Source organism: Chlorocebus sabaeus, chromosome 1 (assembly GCF_047675955.1).
Source record: "Chlorocebus sabaeus isolate Y175 chromosome 1, mChlSab1.0.hap1, whole genome shotgun sequence".
NCBI lineage: Eukaryota > Metazoa > Chordata > Mammalia > Primates > Cercopithecidae > Chlorocebus > Chlorocebus sabaeus.
This window is the reverse complement of record NC_132904.1, coordinates 121,732,721-121,751,780: the sequence shown is the minus strand read 5'-3', so window position 1 is coordinate 121,751,780 and position 19,060 is coordinate 121,732,721. Positions and strand designations below refer to the sequence as shown.

Genomic DNA, 19,060 nt, shown 5'->3' with positions numbered 1-19,060 from the left:
GTGCATGCATGGGGGAGTTTAAGGTGAGGAGCGCGGAAAGGCATAAATGGCTGGAAAGGGCGCCTGTGAATGAGGTCTGAAGACACCGGGCTTTTTCCTACCCGCTCAGCTTCCAAAATCAGTGAAGCTCTACCGCCCTCTTGTGACACAGGAAGATGCTCCCAAGAGGCACGATCTGCTCAGATTGTAAAAACCAAATCCAAAAACACACAGAAGCCCACACTGAGATATTACCTGTACGAAGATTAGAATAAGAAATAATCTTGCTTTTTTTTTATTCAAAAGGATCACAAGCTTCACATCAATTTGGTTACAAAAAGACCTCATGTCTTAACACTAAGTACAGTGACATTTATTTTGCCATCTGTGACAGTTTCATGTCGAAAAAGCCTCAACATAAAAAAACTACCTTCAAAACCCACTGAGATGTTCTCACATAAACTAGGATACTGCATAAACAATAAAGTTCTTTCTTCAATAGTCAATCTTTTCAATTTCATCCATGTCTTCAGCGTTGAGTTGTTTAATACTGCTGTCTAAAAGAACAAAAGAGAACAGAACCAGTCTTACATCAGGGTCTAACTGGAACTTCATTCCATCCAGATTTCTGAAGACAGTGATACCTTGTACAGAAAGCCCTGATACAGGAACATGAGGAAGGAAGGGTGTCAAAGTCACTGACCAATACTAACTCAAACAGCATCAAATGCCACAGACATGGAATGTATGTATCTAGATATGCTGGGGCAAAGAAGGCCAGAGTGGAAGTGAGGAGAGCCTGGGAGGGACTGACGCTCTTCTACTGCAGTCACTTCCTGAGACCAGGGCCTTAGGAGCTCACCATAGCAACAGTGGCCTTAACGCATCTTCCTCACCCTGTCCTCCCCAGTTAGCCTAACACAGGGGCACTTAACCTACTTCCCTGAAAGGTCGGTGGATGTGCTAGTCAGTCTACCAACCTATGAAAATTATATTCGAAATGGCATGTGTGTGCCTGTGTGCACTTCCCTGGGGAGAGCGCTTACTGCTTTCTACAAAGGTTAAGTACCACTGTCCTGGAAGGTGTTCCTCCTCCCCTGCTCGCCAGCCAGATCCATGGGCTTTGGGGCATGCGACAATTTGAGCCATGGGACCTTTGGAGTTTCCATCAGAGAAATCCGCCAGTCCAGAGTTCCAGCAGGCCATCATCAGAGCCTGCCTTGTTTAGATGGGGGGCTGAAGTCACAAACTTCAGAATTTAGTACTTTCCCGTTTGGGAGGGTGGGCAAGAGGAGGGAAAAAGCATAAGTAAAAGAGAACTGAAGAGAATCTTAAAGGATGTTACTACTTGCTTAGGGGATTTCTTTATAAGATGTGAAAATCTGCTCCACAATCTGCTCTGCCTTCACAAGATGTGAAATTCGGACTCCAGAATGAGTTATAACATGTAAATCTGAGCTCTATTTTTTTTTTTTTTTTTCTGAGATGCAGTCTAGGTCTTTTGCCAGGATGGAGTGCAGTTGTGCGACCTTGGCCCACTGCAACCTCTGCCTCCCGGGTTCAAGTGATTCTCCTGCCTCAGCCTCCCCAGCAGCTAGGACCACAGGTGCCCACCACCGCACCCAGCTAATTTTCGTATTTTTAGTAGAGATGGGGTTTCACTATGTTGGCCAGGATGGTCTGGATTTCCTGACCTCGTGATCTGACCACCTTGGCCTCCCAAAGTGCTGGGATTACAGGTGTAAGCCACCGCACCCAGCCTGAGCTCATATTAATTCTACTTGATCAAAATAATTTTTAATTACCATATAAGCACTATTTAATCATCTGTCTCATATTAGAACCCTGGTCCTGTGAAGTAGAGGCCTTCCAGTTCATGCATTCTGCTGCCACTACTCTTATGAGCTCTCCAGCACACATCATGGCTGTCAGACCGGCAGGTCTACAGGTCATATTGTGAGGGTGGTGCTACTTACTAAAGTGGTCCTGGATTTTCATGAGTGAGGGCAGCTTATCCACTTCAATCATGTTGAAGGCAAGGCCCTTCTTCCCAAAGCGCCCTGTCCGCCCTATGCGGTGGAGGTAGGTCTCATAGTCTGGCTCCTCTCCTTGTTTTACAGGGAGATCAAAGTTCACAACAATCGTGACCTGCTTCACATCAATCCCTAGAAGAGGAAAAACACCACAGGGTCCTGCAAGGCTTTCCTCAGGACACGGGCCATTCAAGTACCATGTTTGCCAAGGGAATTCGTATTTATAGAGAAATTTTAGAAATCCAACCTGGGCTTATGTAATTGAGACAGGTACTTTGGTTAGGAAGTTTGCTTGCATGCTGTGATGTCTTGATGCTACATAAGAGTGTCCATAGAGAATGCTACAGAAATGTAAATATACACAAGGCATGTGTGTGTGTGTGTGTGTGTGTGTGTGTGTGTGTGTGGTGGAGAGGTGCCCTCACCAAGCCCACAGAGCCACCCTCTCATCTCTATTCCTGCTGTACAGTCCCCAGCAGGCCCCATAGTCTCACACCCGCTTACCCATCATGGGGCTCTGGCTCTGCTCCATTTCATGGCTACTGTTCTGGTCGGGTCTTTTCAAGCCCTTACCTCAGTGGTTACAACAACCTCCAGACTGATTTCTCACCACTCTCTTCCCCTACTCCTCTCATCTCTCCTATGATGGTCACCAGAGCAATGTCCAGCACACCTATGTTCAAAACCCACTGCCAAAATTGTACAGGAAAAGTACAAGCAATTCAAGACCTCAAACCACCTAAAGTCTCATCTCTTTCTCTCCTGACTCACAAAGACAACACTCCAGTCAAGGTCTGGCCATTTCCTGAACAAACGTAAATTCTCATTCAACTGAACTGCTACCCTTCCTGCAAAACTTTTCTTTTTCTCTTCTCCCTCCTCCTTCTTTTTTTTTTTCTTTTTGAGATGGAGTCTCGCTCTGTAACCCAGGTTGGAGTGCAGTGGTACGATCTTAGTTCACTGCAACCTCTGCCTCCCAGGTTCAAGCGATTCTCCCGTCTCAGCCTCCTGAGTAGCTGGGATTACAGGTGCCCATCACTATGTCTGGCTAATTTTTGTATTTTTAGTAGAGACGTGGTTTCACCATGTTGGTCAGGCTGGTCTTGAACTCCTGACCTTAAGCAATCCACCCGCCTCGGCCTCCCAAAGTGTTGGGATTACAGGCGTGAGCCACCACACCCGCTCTGCAAAACCTTTCAGATTGAAGGCTCCCTCGGAAGACTTCTGCACTTCCCCTCCCCACTGTGCCTTCCTTCTCAACATTAACAAGCTGTCCAGGTCAGGATCCTTGCGCTCCTTGCACTGTGCCTTGACCTGGAGCTCTCTGTGCCTGCCTTCCTCTAGGGTCTAGAGTTATGCTGTCCAATATGGTAAACGTTAGCACCATGTGGCTATATTTAAATTAAATAAAATTAAAAATTCAGTTCGTCAATCACACTAGCCACATTTCAAGTGCTCAAGAGCCAATATGGTTAGTGGAAAAATTCAGTTCCTCAATCACACGAACCACATTTCAAGTGCTCAAGAGCTGATATGGCTAGTGGCTACCAACTGAAGAGCACAGAATAGAACATCTCCATCACTGCGGAAAGCTCTATTGAAGAGCACCAGCGTAGAGAGATGAGAGCCTAGGCTGTGAGCTCCTAAGGGATAGGAACCTCATCCTTTCTTCAGGACACCCTTCCCAAGAGCAGAGCTCAGCATCCACTCCTAGCACGGCAGGTTTTCAGTTCTGTGTGCTAAATTAAGAATTAACCAGGAAATGTGGTTTGAGTATGGAGTTCAAGCAATGATTTCGGAGGGATGAAGAATGTAGGAAGACCCTTCTCTTGAAAAAACAAAGGATTTTTTTTTCACCAGTAGTCAACACTTTTAAAATTAGAAACTCCACACAGATGCTCAACATCATTAGTTATCAGAGAAATGCAACTTAAAACCACAATAAGATCCCAGTATACATCTCCTAGAATGCTTAAAATTAAGAGGGACGTGAGCAATTGCTGGCAACTGGAAGAGTTTTACAGCTTCTTATAAAGCTAAATGTATACTTATCACAGGACCCAACAATCCCACTCCTAGATATTTACCCAAGAGAAATGAAAGCATATCTCTAAAGACCTACATATGAATTTTTATTACTGCCTTGTTAAGTATAGCCCCAAACTGAAAGCAATCCAAATGTCCATCAACTGGTGAACAGATGAACTATCAATAGAATATTATCAGTAATTAAAAGGAAATGAACTGCTGGTGCATGTAATAATACTAATGAAATTCATTAATATTATTATGAGCATTATGTCAGGTGGAAGAAGTTACACAAAGGCTATATACAGTATGATTTGATTCTGTGTCTCCAAAAATATGGAGACAGAAATCTGATCAGTAGTTTCCAGGGGCCATGGGATGGGAAGGGAGACTGGCTGAAAAGGAGTGTGAGGAAACTGGGGAGATGGAGATGCTCTATTTTTTAATGACAGTGATAGCTGCATGATTGCATGTTTGTCGAAACTCACGAAACTGTACACTTAAAAAGAATGCATTTTGTCATATGCACATTAGAACTCAAGACCTGACTTTAAACACACACCTCGAGCGCAAACATTGGTTGTTATGAGAACCTTCTCTTTCCCATCCCGAAACCTCTGAATGATGGACGCTCGCTGCTCCACGGTCAGTTCCCCGCTCAACAAAGACACCTGGTGGCCATCCTGTATCATCTCCACGGTCAACCACTTAGCGTTTTGACGAGTCTATGTAAAAAAGCAAAAGCCACCACAGCACCCCAAGATTAAGCAGAGCAGCCTAGCTGTGCCTGTGACACCGTGCATGCAGGGCGGGGGCAGGACAGGGCTGCAGAGGAGTTTAGTTTCACCTCTTCCTCAGTCCTCGAGGGCCTTAAAATGGGGCATGGCATCCTCCCTCCGTCTGTGCTTCTAAGGCCACATCCTCTCCACCAGTCAGACCTCTGGCTTTCTCACCCATGAAACAGAGATAAATGTGCTACATCTACCTCACATGTGCTATGATGACAAAATGATATCATGTAACAATGGCAACAACAGACACTCTAAGAGTGCTTGTTTCCCACGTGCCAGACATCTGGCTGAAATCTTTACGTGCATTACTGTGAGGGTCATGTGTTTTCACAACAAATTAATGAAGTAGCAACCTAGTTTCATTTAAAAAATTAAAAACAGGCCAGGTGCGGTGGCTCACACCTGTAATCCCAGCACTTTGGGAGGCCGAGGCGGGTGGATTACCTGAGGTCGGAAGTTCGAGACCAGCCTGGCCAGCATGGTGAAACCCCGTCTACACTAAAAAAATACAAAAATTAGCCGGGCGTGGTGGCAGGCACCTGTAAGCTCAGCTACTCGGGAAGTTGAGGCAGGAGAATCGCTTGAACCCGGGGGGCGGAGACTGCAGTGAGCTGAGATCACGCCATTGCACTCCAGCCTGGGCAGCAGAGTGAGACTCCATCACAAAAAAATAAAATAAAAAATAAATAAATAAATAAAATGAAAACAGACAAAACTCTCAAAGCTTAAAAATGTTATGTAACTTGCCTAAGGGTGCATGGTTAGCCAGTGGCAGAGCTTTCTTTTATTCTACAAATATGTTTTTGGTGCTGTCCACGCGCCAGACAGGTGCTGGTCCAGTGCAGTGGATATGGGAGTGAATGAGAGAGAGGAGACCCTGCTCTCACGAAGCTTAGAGTGTTTACGGGGTAGTGAGAAAATAAAACACATGAACATGAGAATGTCAGAAGGCAAAAAGCAAACATAAAAATGGGGTGCTGTTAATAATGAATAACATCCTTCACCGGACAAAGGGTGTCTGCACAAGGTACAATAAACATAAACTGAAATGAGGAAGTGTTAGAAGCAGTCCCTCTGAAAGAAGGCCCTGTGTTTAACATCACTTTGAAGACCCTATTCCATTAACCTTTTTACGTTTCACCCATAAAATACAGGTAATTTCTATTTAGAGCTGTTCTGAAGATTAAACTGGAGACACACAAGAAGTGCGGAACGTGGTGCCTGGCTATAGGGCGCTTGTTATCGTCCCCCCCTCTGCCTGTAGACGTATCTGGCACGATGAAGACACACCCACAGAGTGTACCTGGCAGAAGATGATGGCCTGGCCAATGGTGATGCTGCCATAAATGTTGCACAGAGCTTGGTATTTGTCTTTCCTGTGCTCACACAACACGTAATATTGCCGGATGTTGTTCAGGGTAAGCTCCTCTTTGCGTAACTTGATAACATTAGGGTCAGGGATGATTCGCTCAGCAAAGTGCCACACAGAGTCCTCAAAGGTGGCTGAAAAGAGGAGCATTTGGCATTCGGAGGGTAGAGCTCTGTGACAGAGGAGAGAAGGCTGTCACCCAGCTGCCACCCCGTCACTCTTCTTCAAGCACTTCATGCCACTGCCATCGGCCGCTGCACGCACCCCTGTTCCACGTGACGTGCTGCCTGCAACGACCAGCTGTATCTCCAGGCAGATAGCCAAGGTCCTGCCCCTCCTTGCCACCAAGAATTTAGAAAAGTATATAAACAGAATGTGGAGCTTAGGGCAAAGTTTAGATATATATTCTGGAGGGTCTGAGGTTTCTCATGCCAATTTCCTCTTTAGGAGAGGCAGACTCACGCAGTCACAAGAGGGGTAGACTAGATGCTCTTTATAGTTATAATCTCACACAAGGGTACATGGAGACGAAGGAAACAGAGCCAGTTATTTGACAGCAGGCATTATATATCTTGGGAGGGAAAGAACAGCCACAACTAACCTGATTCAGAATGGGAAGAACTAGATACAAATTAAAGGGGAGCAACAGGGGAAAATACAGGGACTAAAATGTACCCATTCTGAACCCAGAATGAATACAGGGCTGATTCACATAAAGTTAAAGAACAGGTGAAATCAATTTGTGGAGTTAGCAGTTAGGACAGAGGTTAATCCTTGGGTAAAGAGAGGGACCAGTGAGCAGAAAGGGGTTATTAAGGAAATTCTAGGGTGCTGGTAAAATTTTATTCCTTCATCTGGGCTGCTGTTATAAGAGCATGACTTCTTGTGATAAATCACTCAGTGGTACACTTATCATGTATTTCTCTGTATATATTTCACACATCAATAAAAAGCTAACAGTTTAAAACAAAATAAACGAGAGAGACCTGAGGGAAATCAGCTCTTTTGAGAGGGAGACAGACCACTTTGAAGAATAAACTGTTAGTGCTAAAAGGGAGTGAAAGAGACCGTACAGTCCAGTGATTCTCAAACTCAATTTTAAGCCTAGGGTCTCGATCATCAAATAACAATCCGATAGACCTCTGGTCAATTATGTGAGACTGTCTACCTGTGTTATCGTCTCAGCTGCCCATATCCCACTAATGTGATCATAAAGAGATAAGAAGAATCCATGAAAAACATGGAGAATGGGAGAGGAGAAACTGGTGGATAGGTTATCTAAATACATTTTTGGAAGATGGAAGGGGTGGTAAATTAGAAAGTGGATGAAGCTACACCATGAGCACTGCAGAACAGAGTGTTGATGAAAACGCAGCTAACTGTTCCCTCAGAACCACCGGGAGGTCTAGGATCTGCGAGCTCCAGGAACCAGAGAATCAGGGGGAAAGAGCTGAAAACAGGGCATATATTAGAAAACATGAGGAACTCTCTGCATCCCACATGCTAGGGCCTCTTGGCCACCTGCTGGGTCACAATCCTGTATCTGGAGAAAGATTGCACAAGGATTTATATCCTAAGGCTTGGGCCATTTTACTGGGATAAATATTGTGGAGAAGTAGTCTAGTTTGAAGCTTAGTGAAAGTTTAAGAGTTTGGATTGTTATTCACAAAGAAAAAATGTATACAAATTACATAACACAAGGAAACCATGGGATATTCTGTAGAACACACTGGATTTTGAAGACTTAGTATGAAAAAAAGAATGTAAAATATCTCATTAATAATTTTTATATGGATTACTTGTTGAAAGGATATTTTGATGCAATAGGTTAAATAATATATATATTTATTAATTTCATCTCTTTCTTTTTGGATGTGGCTATTAGAAAATTTAAAATTATACGTGTGGTTTGTATTAAGTTTCTGTTGGACATCACTGGTTTTACATGTTTTAAGCAAAAGGAAGGAAGACTATAACAATGGAGGGCTGATCAACCAACATAAGTGCTCTATCTAATTATTACTTAATATTCTCTTGAGTATAAAATAAAGGACGCTTTCTTAGAAAGCCCTTTTTGGGGCCAGGTATGGTGGCTCACACCTGTAATCCCAGCACTTTGGGAGGCTGAGGTGGGTGGATCACTTGAGGCCAGGAACTCGAGACCTGGCCTTGAACTTAATGTCATCCTGATCTCCAGGCTTTTGTTTATGACCTTTTTTTTAGGTCATAAACAAACTGGCCAACATGGAGAAACCCCATCTTTACTAAAAGTACAAAAATTAGCTGGGTGTGGTGGCACATGCCTGTAATCCCAGCTACAGCTACTCTTGAGGCTGAGGCAGGAGAATTGCTTGAACCCGGGAGACAAAGGTTTCGGTGAGCCAAGGTGGCGCCTCTGCACTCCAGCCTGGGTGTCAGAGTGAGACTCCGTCTCAAAAAAAAAAAAAAAGAAAAAGAAAGAAAGAAAGAAAGAAAGCCCTTTTTCACTACTAAATATTTCCTGGAGTTTTGAATTTTTCATTTGCTGTTATATAAAACAAACCAACTTATTGGTAAGAGGATGACAAGAAGGGAACCTCCTTTGATCTCTGCTCAAAATTATTTTAAATAGGAAGGCTGAGGCAGAAAACATGTATAAGGGGCAGGTGGATCCCTCTGCTTTAGGTAGCTAGGCCTGTGGAAGTAGGAGATTAGATGTTTATTCTGTGTAGAAATTCCAGATTTGGGGATACAAGCCTTAGTAGAAAGTGGGGGCAAAACATACAGCTGAAAAGAGGAGACCAAGTGAAAATATGTATACTAAATGGGACGGCCCTCTCAGCCTGTTCCCCCGCCTTGCTCCCAGAATGTCAGCAACCAAGGGTCTATCCCCCAGAAAAGAGAACAAAGACATTACATAGTCCTAAAGACCTCCAGACGACAATTAACACACAGTGGGCTTCCCAAGTTACAGCCCCAGCTATGCACACAGAGCTGCCCACTGGAATTTTAGCTTCTCACCCTAGATCATGGAAGACTAGCCAAGTGTCACCACATATGAAGAGGAACATCCTGCTGTGAAAGAGGCTGTGGGAAACAAAAAGGAAACTTGGATAATTCACAGACAATGTTAAAACAGAAAAAAATTTTAAAATACTAGAATTAATGTTCTCAGAGAGACAACAGAAGATACTGCATGTGTAACCCAAGAAGAGGAAGCTGTATGAAAAAATCAGAGACCACCACTAGTGTGACTGAGACAGAAACAGAAGGCTCAATGACTGTGTTATTTTAATGACAAATGGAAGGAAACAAACAAAATAATAACCCTGTGTATGATTATCTCTTCTATTTTATATCGTTATTTTTTTGGATTGTTATGATTGTGTCCCAGATGGGCTCTCTAAAAAGCTGGTCACTCTAGGGAAAGAGATAACTTAAGAAATGTTCCCAGAACTGGCAGGCCCAGGTTTTGAGAATGAAAGGGTGTAGTATGTGTCTAGTATGATGAATGAAAAAAGACCTGAACCAAAGTATGACACTGAAAACTTTCAGAATACCATAAAGAAAGAAGACCACAAATGCTTCTAGTGAGAGAGAGAGAAAAAAAAAAAGGTCATAAATAAAAGCTTGGAGATCAGGGTGACATTAAACTTTCAGTAACAACAGCGGAAGCTGAGGATAGTAATTATATATTATAATTATTGTAAAAATCTTTTCTGTTTTCAACATTTCTCTGAATTTAGAGAGAGAATGACATAGGATTCCTATCCAGGCAAACTATTAGCCAAAAGATCAAATTTACCGGTATAATAAGGACATTTTCGGACATGTAAGGGCTGAAAAATAAATCTCTTTTATATTATTTTTCAGGAAGACATTAGAAAATATACTCCAGCATACTGAGGAAGTACTCCAAGAGAAACGACCCAAGATATAGGAGATTTAAAACTTAAGTGAGCAAAGGAAAGACCCCATGATGACAGCTGTACAGCAGATCCGCCAGACTGAAGCTGGACAGAGGGAGCTTGGAATATCGGCAGGAAGAAAGAGAAATGGATGGATTTTTTTTTTTTTTTTTTTTGAGATGGAGTCTCACTCCATCACCCAGGCTGCAGTGCAGTGGCACAATCTCCGTTCAGTGCAAGCTCCGCCTCCTGGGTTCACGCCATTCTCCTGCCTCAGCCTCCCGAGGAGCTGGTACTACAGGCGCCCGCCACCACGTCCAGCTAATTTTTTTGTATTTTTAGTAGAGACGGGGTTTCACCGTGTTCGCCAGGATGGTCTCGATCTCCTAGCCTTATGATCCACCTGCCTCGGCCTCCCAAAGTGTTGGGATTACAGGTGTGAGCCACCGTGCCCAGCCGAGAAATGGATGGATTTTTAAATTTTATTTTACTATTTGGAGATATCAGACATATGACACATACGACAGAATAGCTTTGGGAAAATTAAAGATCCTTACACAGTGATACTAACTAAATGAAAAAAAAAGCAAAAGCAATGATTACTTCTAGAAGAAAAAGCTTTACAAGAAAAGCAGCCCTTTATATTAGTGGTATCTGTATCTGTGGGCTCCACATCTGTGGATTCAAACAACTGTGGATCAAAAATATTCGGAAAAAAATTGTGCTTGTACTGAATGTATACAGACTTTTTTCTTGTCATTATAAATAATCTAGAAATGATTTAAAGTACACAAGAGGATGTGTATAAGTTATATGTAAATACTATAACATTTTACATCAGGGACTTGAACATCCACAGATTTTGGTATGTGCAGGGGGTCCAGGAACCAATCCCTTGTGGATACAGAGGGGCAACTGTAATTACAATAATATGCTGTTTGGTTCAGCAGTGAACAATACTTACACTGTCACATGATATCAATACTGACAGTTAATGTGACCTAATTCATGGCATAATTACAGAGAGGTGATGGGGGGATAGGAAAGGTGGAATGAGTGGTGTTTTCAAAGAACTCAATGCCCACTTCCCATAATGGGAAATTAGTTGACAATGACTACACATCAGGAAACAGCAGTATGAAAATATTATTTAAAGGTATGAAGGTTAATATCAGAAAAGAAGTATTCTCTTCAGGTTGGAGCAAGGGGTTACTGTTTTTCATTACAAGTCTTTCAATACTAATTGAATTTAACATTGAGTATGTAATACTTCATTAAAAAATATGCGATACAGATTCCTAAATCCCACTTACAGAAACTCTCATTCAGTAAGTCTGAGGCTGGGTCCAGTAATCTGTAGTTTTAAATCTCTCAGGTGATCCTGATAGAGAGGCCTAGGAAAACGACACGGCTTTTTACAAATTAAGAGGGAAGGTCAGGACTAGATTACCAGCCTCCTGATCTCACATTACTGTGTCCTCTACTCTATCTCAATTATCCATTGTATTCTCACCAGGCTTTAACAGATCCTCTGCAGAATTTTGGCCAAAATATAGAACATATTGGCAAATTTGGTGCAGATGCACTATATATTAATAGAGTCCATCTGTAAGCTGTGTGGCAAAAGTAAAGCACTCAGGCAAGATTGCAAACTGAAGAAGCTGGAAAACTATAGCAGTCTGAGGGACTCTTGAACTGGTGAAAATAATGTAAAAACCCACATTTATTTTAGAGGTGAAGGTGGTGAGGAGTTAAGCAATAAAGAGATAATGTGGAGGAGTAAACACATGAAATTCCCCATCTGGACAGAAGGCTGAGGAAGAGAGGAGGACTCCGAAGATTACCTTTGAATACGAATACTATGATCTGAGAATCCTTGAGTGTCAATCATCACATCTGCTTCATCCAGGACAAACACACGAATCTTAGTCAAATCAATCAATTTTAGTTTAAAACACCAATCTAGGACAGTCCCAGGAGTGCCAATTATAATCTGTTTAGTGATGTCGGTGCCTCTGGGAACTAGGGAGAAAAGGGTTTTAAGCACTCCTTCAGATGCAAACAACTCCAACAGGTCACAGTTCAGGGCAGTGCAACATAAAGCTCATAAGCAAAAACACAGTTTGCAATAATTTTCCAAGTGGAAACCCTGAGGGTCACTGTGGTTTTTGATTCTGCAGAATTTTTAGGATAAATTTCTGACTTTATCTTAACTTTAACTGTGAAAAATGGCACTTCCCCAAACAGAAAACAACCAAAATGTCCATCAATAGGTTACATTAAATAAATCATGAAATATTGGGCAGCTAGTCAAAGGAACAAACAGTACAAAAAAAAGTGCTCCCATTTTTGTAAACACTCAGTGAAAACAAATATAAATATGGGCATTTGTACGTGCTTGTATGAGCTCAAAAAAAAAAAGCAAAAAACAAAGGCTTGCCTGTTTACTATGTGATGTGGGATTATGTTTTTGGAGGGCAATGAAGAACAATGTTCACTTCTATCTTTTCATCTTTTTGTCTTTTAAAGTTTTTTTCCCCATGATAAGCTTATAATAGTTTAATGAAAAGTCCAAAAATAAAAGCTGTCCTGCACAAAACAACCAAGTCTTGAAGTAAGGACTATACAAAGGCATCCTCTTGCAGGATGTGGAAATGATGTGGCTAACATTTAGTGGGTCCTCACTACATGCCAGGCATTGTGTACAATGCTTTACCAACGCTATCTCAATTCTGATAACAACTCTACGACATGAGTGCTATTATTTCCCCTATTTAGAGATGAGAATGCCAAGAAGTTATATAAAATGCTTATTAGCGGTGAAGCCAGGATTTGAAAAATCAGCCAGGACTGGCTTACTGGTACATACTTCGATTCCCTCGAATGGCATACATCACTTGAACATCCACACAGAATTTTCCCATCTGCTCAACCACACGGCCAGTTTGCAGAGCCAATTCATAAGTAGGAGCTAGGCAGAGGCACTGTGGGATAGAGAGAGAAGGGAGGAGAAAGGTTCTTAAAAGCATCTTTCAAATGTCAACTACAAGAAAAATTTGTATAGGGAGAGACACAGAAAGGAAATTGAAGGTTTTCGTTGAATGAAATATTTTTAATTGGATACAGTTTAATAGTTGACAGATTTGAGGTGAATGTTGAGTATGAGAAGAGGAAGGGGCTGAGGAATGGAGAAACAGCTACCTTTTATATATTTCTCTTTAAAGGGTTATTTAGAAACACAAGTTACTAGTCACCCTTTTTGGGGTGGGGGAGGCATAGGAGGGGGAAGAATGAGATGTAGGGAAGCTGGGAATCAATGAATGCAAGGCAAATTACAGTTTGAGCTCTATCCCATAGCTCTCATTTGCTATTAAAAGTCTATTTTTGAGGCTGAGCACAGTGGCTCACACCTGTAATCCCAGCACTTTGGGAGGCTGAGGTGGGTGGATCACCTGAAGTCAGGAGTTCGAGACTAGCCTGGCCAAAATGGCAAAACCCCATCTCTACTGAAAATACAACAAAATTAGCCAGGCGTGATGGTGGGCGCCTGTAATCCCAGCTACTTGGGAGGCTGAGGCAGGAGAATCACTTGAACCCAGGAGGCAGAGGTTGCAGTGAGCCAAGATTGTAACACTGCACTCCAGCTTGGGTAACAGAGTGAGACTCCATGTCAAAAACAAACAAAAAGAAAAAAAAAAAAAAGACTGCTGATTTTGGGAACACTCCTTGCTTGATCCAATCTGTTTATATTATCTATATCTTTATAACACATAATATGATATATATAACATAATATAATATATAAGGAGCAGAACATTCCCCCAAACTCTGTTACTCCATACTCCATAAAAATGATGGTTGCTGATGAATAAAGATGCTGATGGAAAAAACTGGTGATATCTAATGCACTTACATGTGTCAATTAGGAATCTGTGATAGGGAAACATAGCCAAAGTGCTAAAAACACCTTTCACACACATTTTTCAAAATGTGCTCAGGCATAACTTACCCTACATAATTTTTATTGATAATATCAAACCCTAATCATAAATTTCACTGAATTTGTCTAAAATGCATAAGATTTCCTCTGCCTTACCTATAGCTGACCTGGCTGATCAGAGTGGAAGCTAACTGAGAGTGCCTTGGTGTTCCCCACAGCACTTAATGTATATGGGTACTCGGCTTGTCAAGCAAATAGGGGGAGACGACCAGATACTTTTCACGAGTGGAAACTACACTAGGAAAATGGTAAACTGGGTCCCAGTGCCAGTCTTGACTCAGCCACTCTCTGGGGACCTCAAAAAAGACACTTCCCTCTCCAAGCATCAGCGTCCTCCTCTGCTAAAGTGAGGTGGACTACATGACCTTCTGGTCCTGCAGCTAGATGGCTGTAATTATTGCATGCTTAACTTATGCCAGGCACTGTGCTAAAAATGTAAATTACTTCATTAAATCCACATGATGACTTTATTCAATGTTTAATGAGTGGTTTCTACAAGCCAGGCACTGTGCTAGGTATTAGGATTTAAGGCTGAACAGATCAACTATGATACATTCCTTTACAGATGCTATCTTTACAGACAAGGATTAACAGACTGAGATTTATTAACTTGCCTAAGACATTCAGTTAGTAAGTGGGAGGTTCGGATTCAAACTAGTCAAGACTCTAAAGCCTGTCCTCTCCATCACTGTCCCATACTGCTGCCCAATGCTCTATGATTTTATGAAAAACATGTCTTTTCTAAATATTTTATCACTGTAGTAACCATATTATTGCACAAGAATATCACCTATTACTAAATTAGCACTGGTAGTGCAAGCATTCCCAGTGTTCTCTCAGCCTTGCCTTACCTGTGGGAACAATTCCAAGGCATTAACTCTGCTTAACATTGCCAACACAAATGCCGCTGTCTTTCCTGTTCCAGACTGGCTCTGTGCTATGAGGTTCTGGGGTCTGCAGAAAAGAGAAGACCACTGGGCTAAACTGAATACAAGAGAGTGGACATAAACTGAAAATAAGAAAGTAAACATAACCAAGTTAGAATACCACTACCCTGGAAACTCACGGATGTGCCAGCATCATAGGGAGAGCCATCTCTTGGATTTTGGATGGCCTATTAAATCCCATTGCATAGATTCCTTTTAGTAACTCTTCCTTTCTGTCAAAAAAAAAAAAAAAAAAAATCAAACACAGCTTATAGTTGGTCAGTAGCATCAGAAATATATACCTGAAAGGTGCATTTCTAAATTAAGTCACTTGCCGCTGAGCTTTAAAACTAGTATTTGGAGATAGATCATTCATACCTCAACTTCCAAACATCAACAATCACACCTGTAGAGCTGGACCACTAAAACAATAAGCTATGCCATCAGTCTAGGCGAAGGACAGTGGTAAAGACCTTAAGCCAAACCTTCTGTTGAATGAAGCAAAAAAGGAAAAACTCATCGGATAAAAAGAATATATCCATTTGCCGAGAGAGTTATATTTTCTGCCTAAGCAGAAAACTAAGTGACGTTTACTGTTTAGTTTCTTTTCACGAATGATATTGACATTTTTAACAGTAATTTTCAAAAAAGATAAATTTTTATTTAGGTGATTCTTAGATTAGTTCTTTCTAGGAGTAGAAGACACAATATTACTTTATCCTTGTGAGGCAATGTTTCAAAATGTGGCTTTCCTGAGGGTCCTAAGAAAAATGACACAATGAGGATAAATCAAATGGACTAGAACACTTCAACTTTTAATGACATGCACATTTGTGTGTGCTTAATTGGTAGAGGGCTGGCAGCCCATCTTAAATCATGGGTAGGCTTTCTACCACTTAGAAAATGTCTGGGAACTGGGATTTTGGATTTTTACCCTTTACATAAGTAGGTTTCAGCACTTTTCTTTCTGTTAAAATACATTTTTAGCGTCAAATGATAAATCCCTAAGGAATGCAAACCCATTTGTGAAAGTTATTCAGTTTAATACCATTTGAAACAAAATATAATCAGGAAAGTAAAAGCTTATAACTTATCTACAGTGGGTGAAGTAGGATGTCTGGGTCATTAGAATCTGGGTTCTGATACGGAGAGGGGCAATCTGGCAGTGCTTAGCTTAGCTATCTATCCCAGGATGAAAATATCTTACTATCAAAAACGTTCTCAATTTGCCAGGCAACTTAGGTATCCTAATGTTCTTCTTTAGAACATCCTTTCTTCTTCTTCTTCTTCTTCTTTTTTTTTTTTTTTTTTTTGAGATGGTGTCTCGCTCTGTCACCCAGGCTGGAGTGCAATGGTGTGATCTCGGCTTGCTGCAACCTCAGCCTCCTGGGTTCAAGCAATTCTCCTGCTTCAGCTTCCTGAGTAGCTGGGATTACAGGTGTGTGCCACCATGCTCAACTAATTTTTGTATTTTTAGTAGACACGGGGTTTCTCCATATCAGCCAGGCTGGTCTCAAGCTCCTGACCCTCGGGTGATCCACCCTCCTCAGCCTCCCAAGTGTTGGGATTTTAGGCATAAGCCACTGCACCCGGTCTGAGCTATATTTTGATTGCATGGAAATGTACAAATATCACTTTAATACTGAATATTAAAACAAAAATTAACCAGGCATGGTGGTGCATGCCTGTAGTCCCAGCTACTCGGGAGGCTGAGGCAGGATAAACATTTGAACCTGTCAGGCGGAGGTGCAGTGAGCCGAGATCATGTCACTGCACTCCAGCCTGGGCGACAGAGTGAGACTCTGTCTCAAAAAACAAAAACAAAATATTCAGTATCAGAAAACAAAGAGGAGATCCTGATGGTTTTTATTATAAGCAGATTCGTTTGTTCTGTGCTTTTCAGCATTTTTCCCATATTAAAAGAGTAAAAATACTCACAACCGCAGCTCTTCAAATGTCTTTACTGAGTAAAGTGGAGAGCTGGGATCCTTCTGTAAAACTTCCACACGGTGACTGGATTCTACTAAGGATTGACGGATTAACTTGTTTAAGAGTGAATTAGCTGCCAAATCCACTAGAAAAGCAAAAACAAAAAAGAGGACATCAAGCTTCCTGAATGACAACAAATAAGTTGCTCTTTCTCTTTCAGTGGCTGCATACCAAGCAATTGCATCTACGCTCATTTTTCCTCTAAAATAAGGTTCCAGAAAGAATGATATAGCACTGAGAATCCGTTCTTTATGAGGATTCAGTTTCTTATGCTGTTACTTTACCATCCTCTAACTTCAAAGTAGCCTATAGCCATCTCCATGAGACCAAATCTTTGATAGCTGGAAATTCCAAACCCAATCCCTGCATATTCCATTTCAACTTCCTATAAATAAATAAACCTTCCTCCTAATTTAGTGTGTCTCCTGATAGTCACTATAAGAAAACAGGAGCAAAGACAGGCCTTTTCCAATTGAGATTATATTATTCACTCACACTATTAAAGTTATAAATGGAAACAGAATGCTAGTAGATACATGCAAATGGATTCATCTCCTACCTACATCATCTTCATCATCTTCTTTGATGTTATTAATAGAACCATCTGGAAAGGATGGAGCAGAAACAATACAAGTAAAGACAAATGCTGAGCAGAAATGCAAAGCATACTATTCAATTTTTTCTTCCTGACTCTTCAGTGTCTACTGGCAAGAAGAGTCATTTCATGGAGGAGTGGACGAAATGACTGGGAAGGTAATGGAGAGTGTGGAATCTCACACTGAAGAACTCGCCGTATCTCACTTGGCAGGGACGGGATGAGAGCAAAGCAATGCTTTTTAAACACTGAGGTTGCTCTGCTTTGCCCTAACAGCACTCACCTATGTTTCGGACTGTAGTACTCTTGACACCCCGAAGGTTCTTCCGGGGGTGGTTGAAGTTTGAAAACTATTGAGAGACACAAATTTCAACCAATATTAGGATGCAAGCCCTCAAGCAGCCCAGTGCTTCCCTACCACAGGGGCTGGGAGGGATTCAGGGAAGGACACCCGGGTATTGCTTCCTTTGCAATATTAGGTAGCAGCAGATTGCTTTCGAAGTTAGGTTTCCTGTATGAATTATCCTAAAATTGGAGATTTTCTGTACTCCCTGTACATGAAGTTTCTCTTTCCTAGGCCTCTAGTTTAGAGTTGGGCAGTACTTGCGGCTCACGGCACCAACAAGGGGAGGAGGGCTAGGAAAGTGCGCCGGCAAATGGATGGAAGCAAGCTGAGGCTTAATGAGCAAATGGGCAGAGTAGAAAACTCGGGGTCCAGCTGGGACTACCGGAGCTGCGTTCCCACCCCGGATTTCCAGGGGTCGTCATTTTTGCCCTTTCTAACCAAAGGTCTTGCCTCTCGTGGGGGCGGGGACGGGGTCTCCCTCTGTGGCCCTCTTCCAAACCCTTCCCGCATCTCCCCTCCAGCATCTGACGCCCCGCTTCGAATGCTCGCGGGCTCTCCCTCCCCTCCCGGCCGATCTCCCTCTGCGAGTGGGAGCTCCACCCCCGCGGCTGTGCACCCCCCGACTCGGTGGCGGTTACGTGGCTGTTCAGCCGCTCGCTCTCCGCCGCCCCTGCGTCGCCTCCCCACAGTAACGACGCCATGGCTGCGATCGCTGCTCCCGCCCCCAGCACGTGCTTCCACCACAGGCGCGAGGCGGTGCCGGCTCTATCCGCTGGCCAATGGGCTTCCTCAGGGGGGCACGCGTCCGCGCCCGCGACCACCGAGGTGCGGCGCGCAGGCGCTGGAGGGCGGGGTGGGGCGCGGGGCGGAGGGCAGAGAGCGCGGCGGAGGGCAGAGAGCGGGACGAAAGGGCGGGGACCCGGGGGCGGAGGGGGCAGCCTCCGTTCCCGCTGCCGCTCGGCGGCCAGCAGCGCACACAGCCCTCCAGGCAGGAGCTCTCCGCACCCCCCGCCGCGCTTTACGCCCGGTGCCCATTTTCCTGGAAATTTCCGCCTCCGCATCCCAAGATGTCAGAAAGGTTAGCGAATTGCTTAGAAAACTGGAGACAAAATCTGAT

General features: G+C 42.8%; 1 protein-coding gene across 1 annotated transcript; it reads right to left on the bottom strand.

The window, feature by feature from the left end:
- Positions 1 to 245: 245 nt before the first annotated feature.
- On the bottom strand, positions 246 to 18,768 carry DDX25 (DEAD-box helicase 25). Its single transcript, XM_008021410.3, has 12 exons — positions 18,582 to 18,768; positions 17,881 to 17,947; positions 17,562 to 17,606; positions 16,952 to 17,087; positions 15,154 to 15,246; positions 14,939 to 15,041; positions 12,957 to 13,071; positions 11,932 to 12,109; positions 6,135 to 6,372; positions 4,603 to 4,765; positions 1,956 to 2,144; positions 246 to 536 (listed from the first exon to the last, which is right to left on the bottom strand). Exons 1-12 carry the CDS (start codon positions 18,642 to 18,644, stop codon positions 475 to 477), a joined length of 1,452 nt encoding a protein of 483 aa, XP_008019601.1. The 5' UTR covers positions 18,645 to 18,768; the 3' UTR covers positions 246 to 474.
- Between the last annotated feature and the right edge of the window lie 292 nt (positions 18,769 to 19,060).

Coding starts and splice junctions, on each gene's coding strand:
- DDX25 (XM_008021410.3), bottom strand. CDS start 18,644: ATGGCGTCGTTACTGTGGGGAGGCGACGCAGGGGCGGCGGAGAGCGAG. Junction 17,607..17,880: donor TACTACAGTCCGAAACATAG/GTGAGTGCTGTT, acceptor CATCCTTTCCAG/ATGGTTCTATTAATAACATC. Junction 15,042..15,153: donor CCTATGATGCTGGCACATCC/GTGAGTTTCCAG, acceptor TCTTTTCTGCAG/ACCCCAGAACCTCATAGCAC.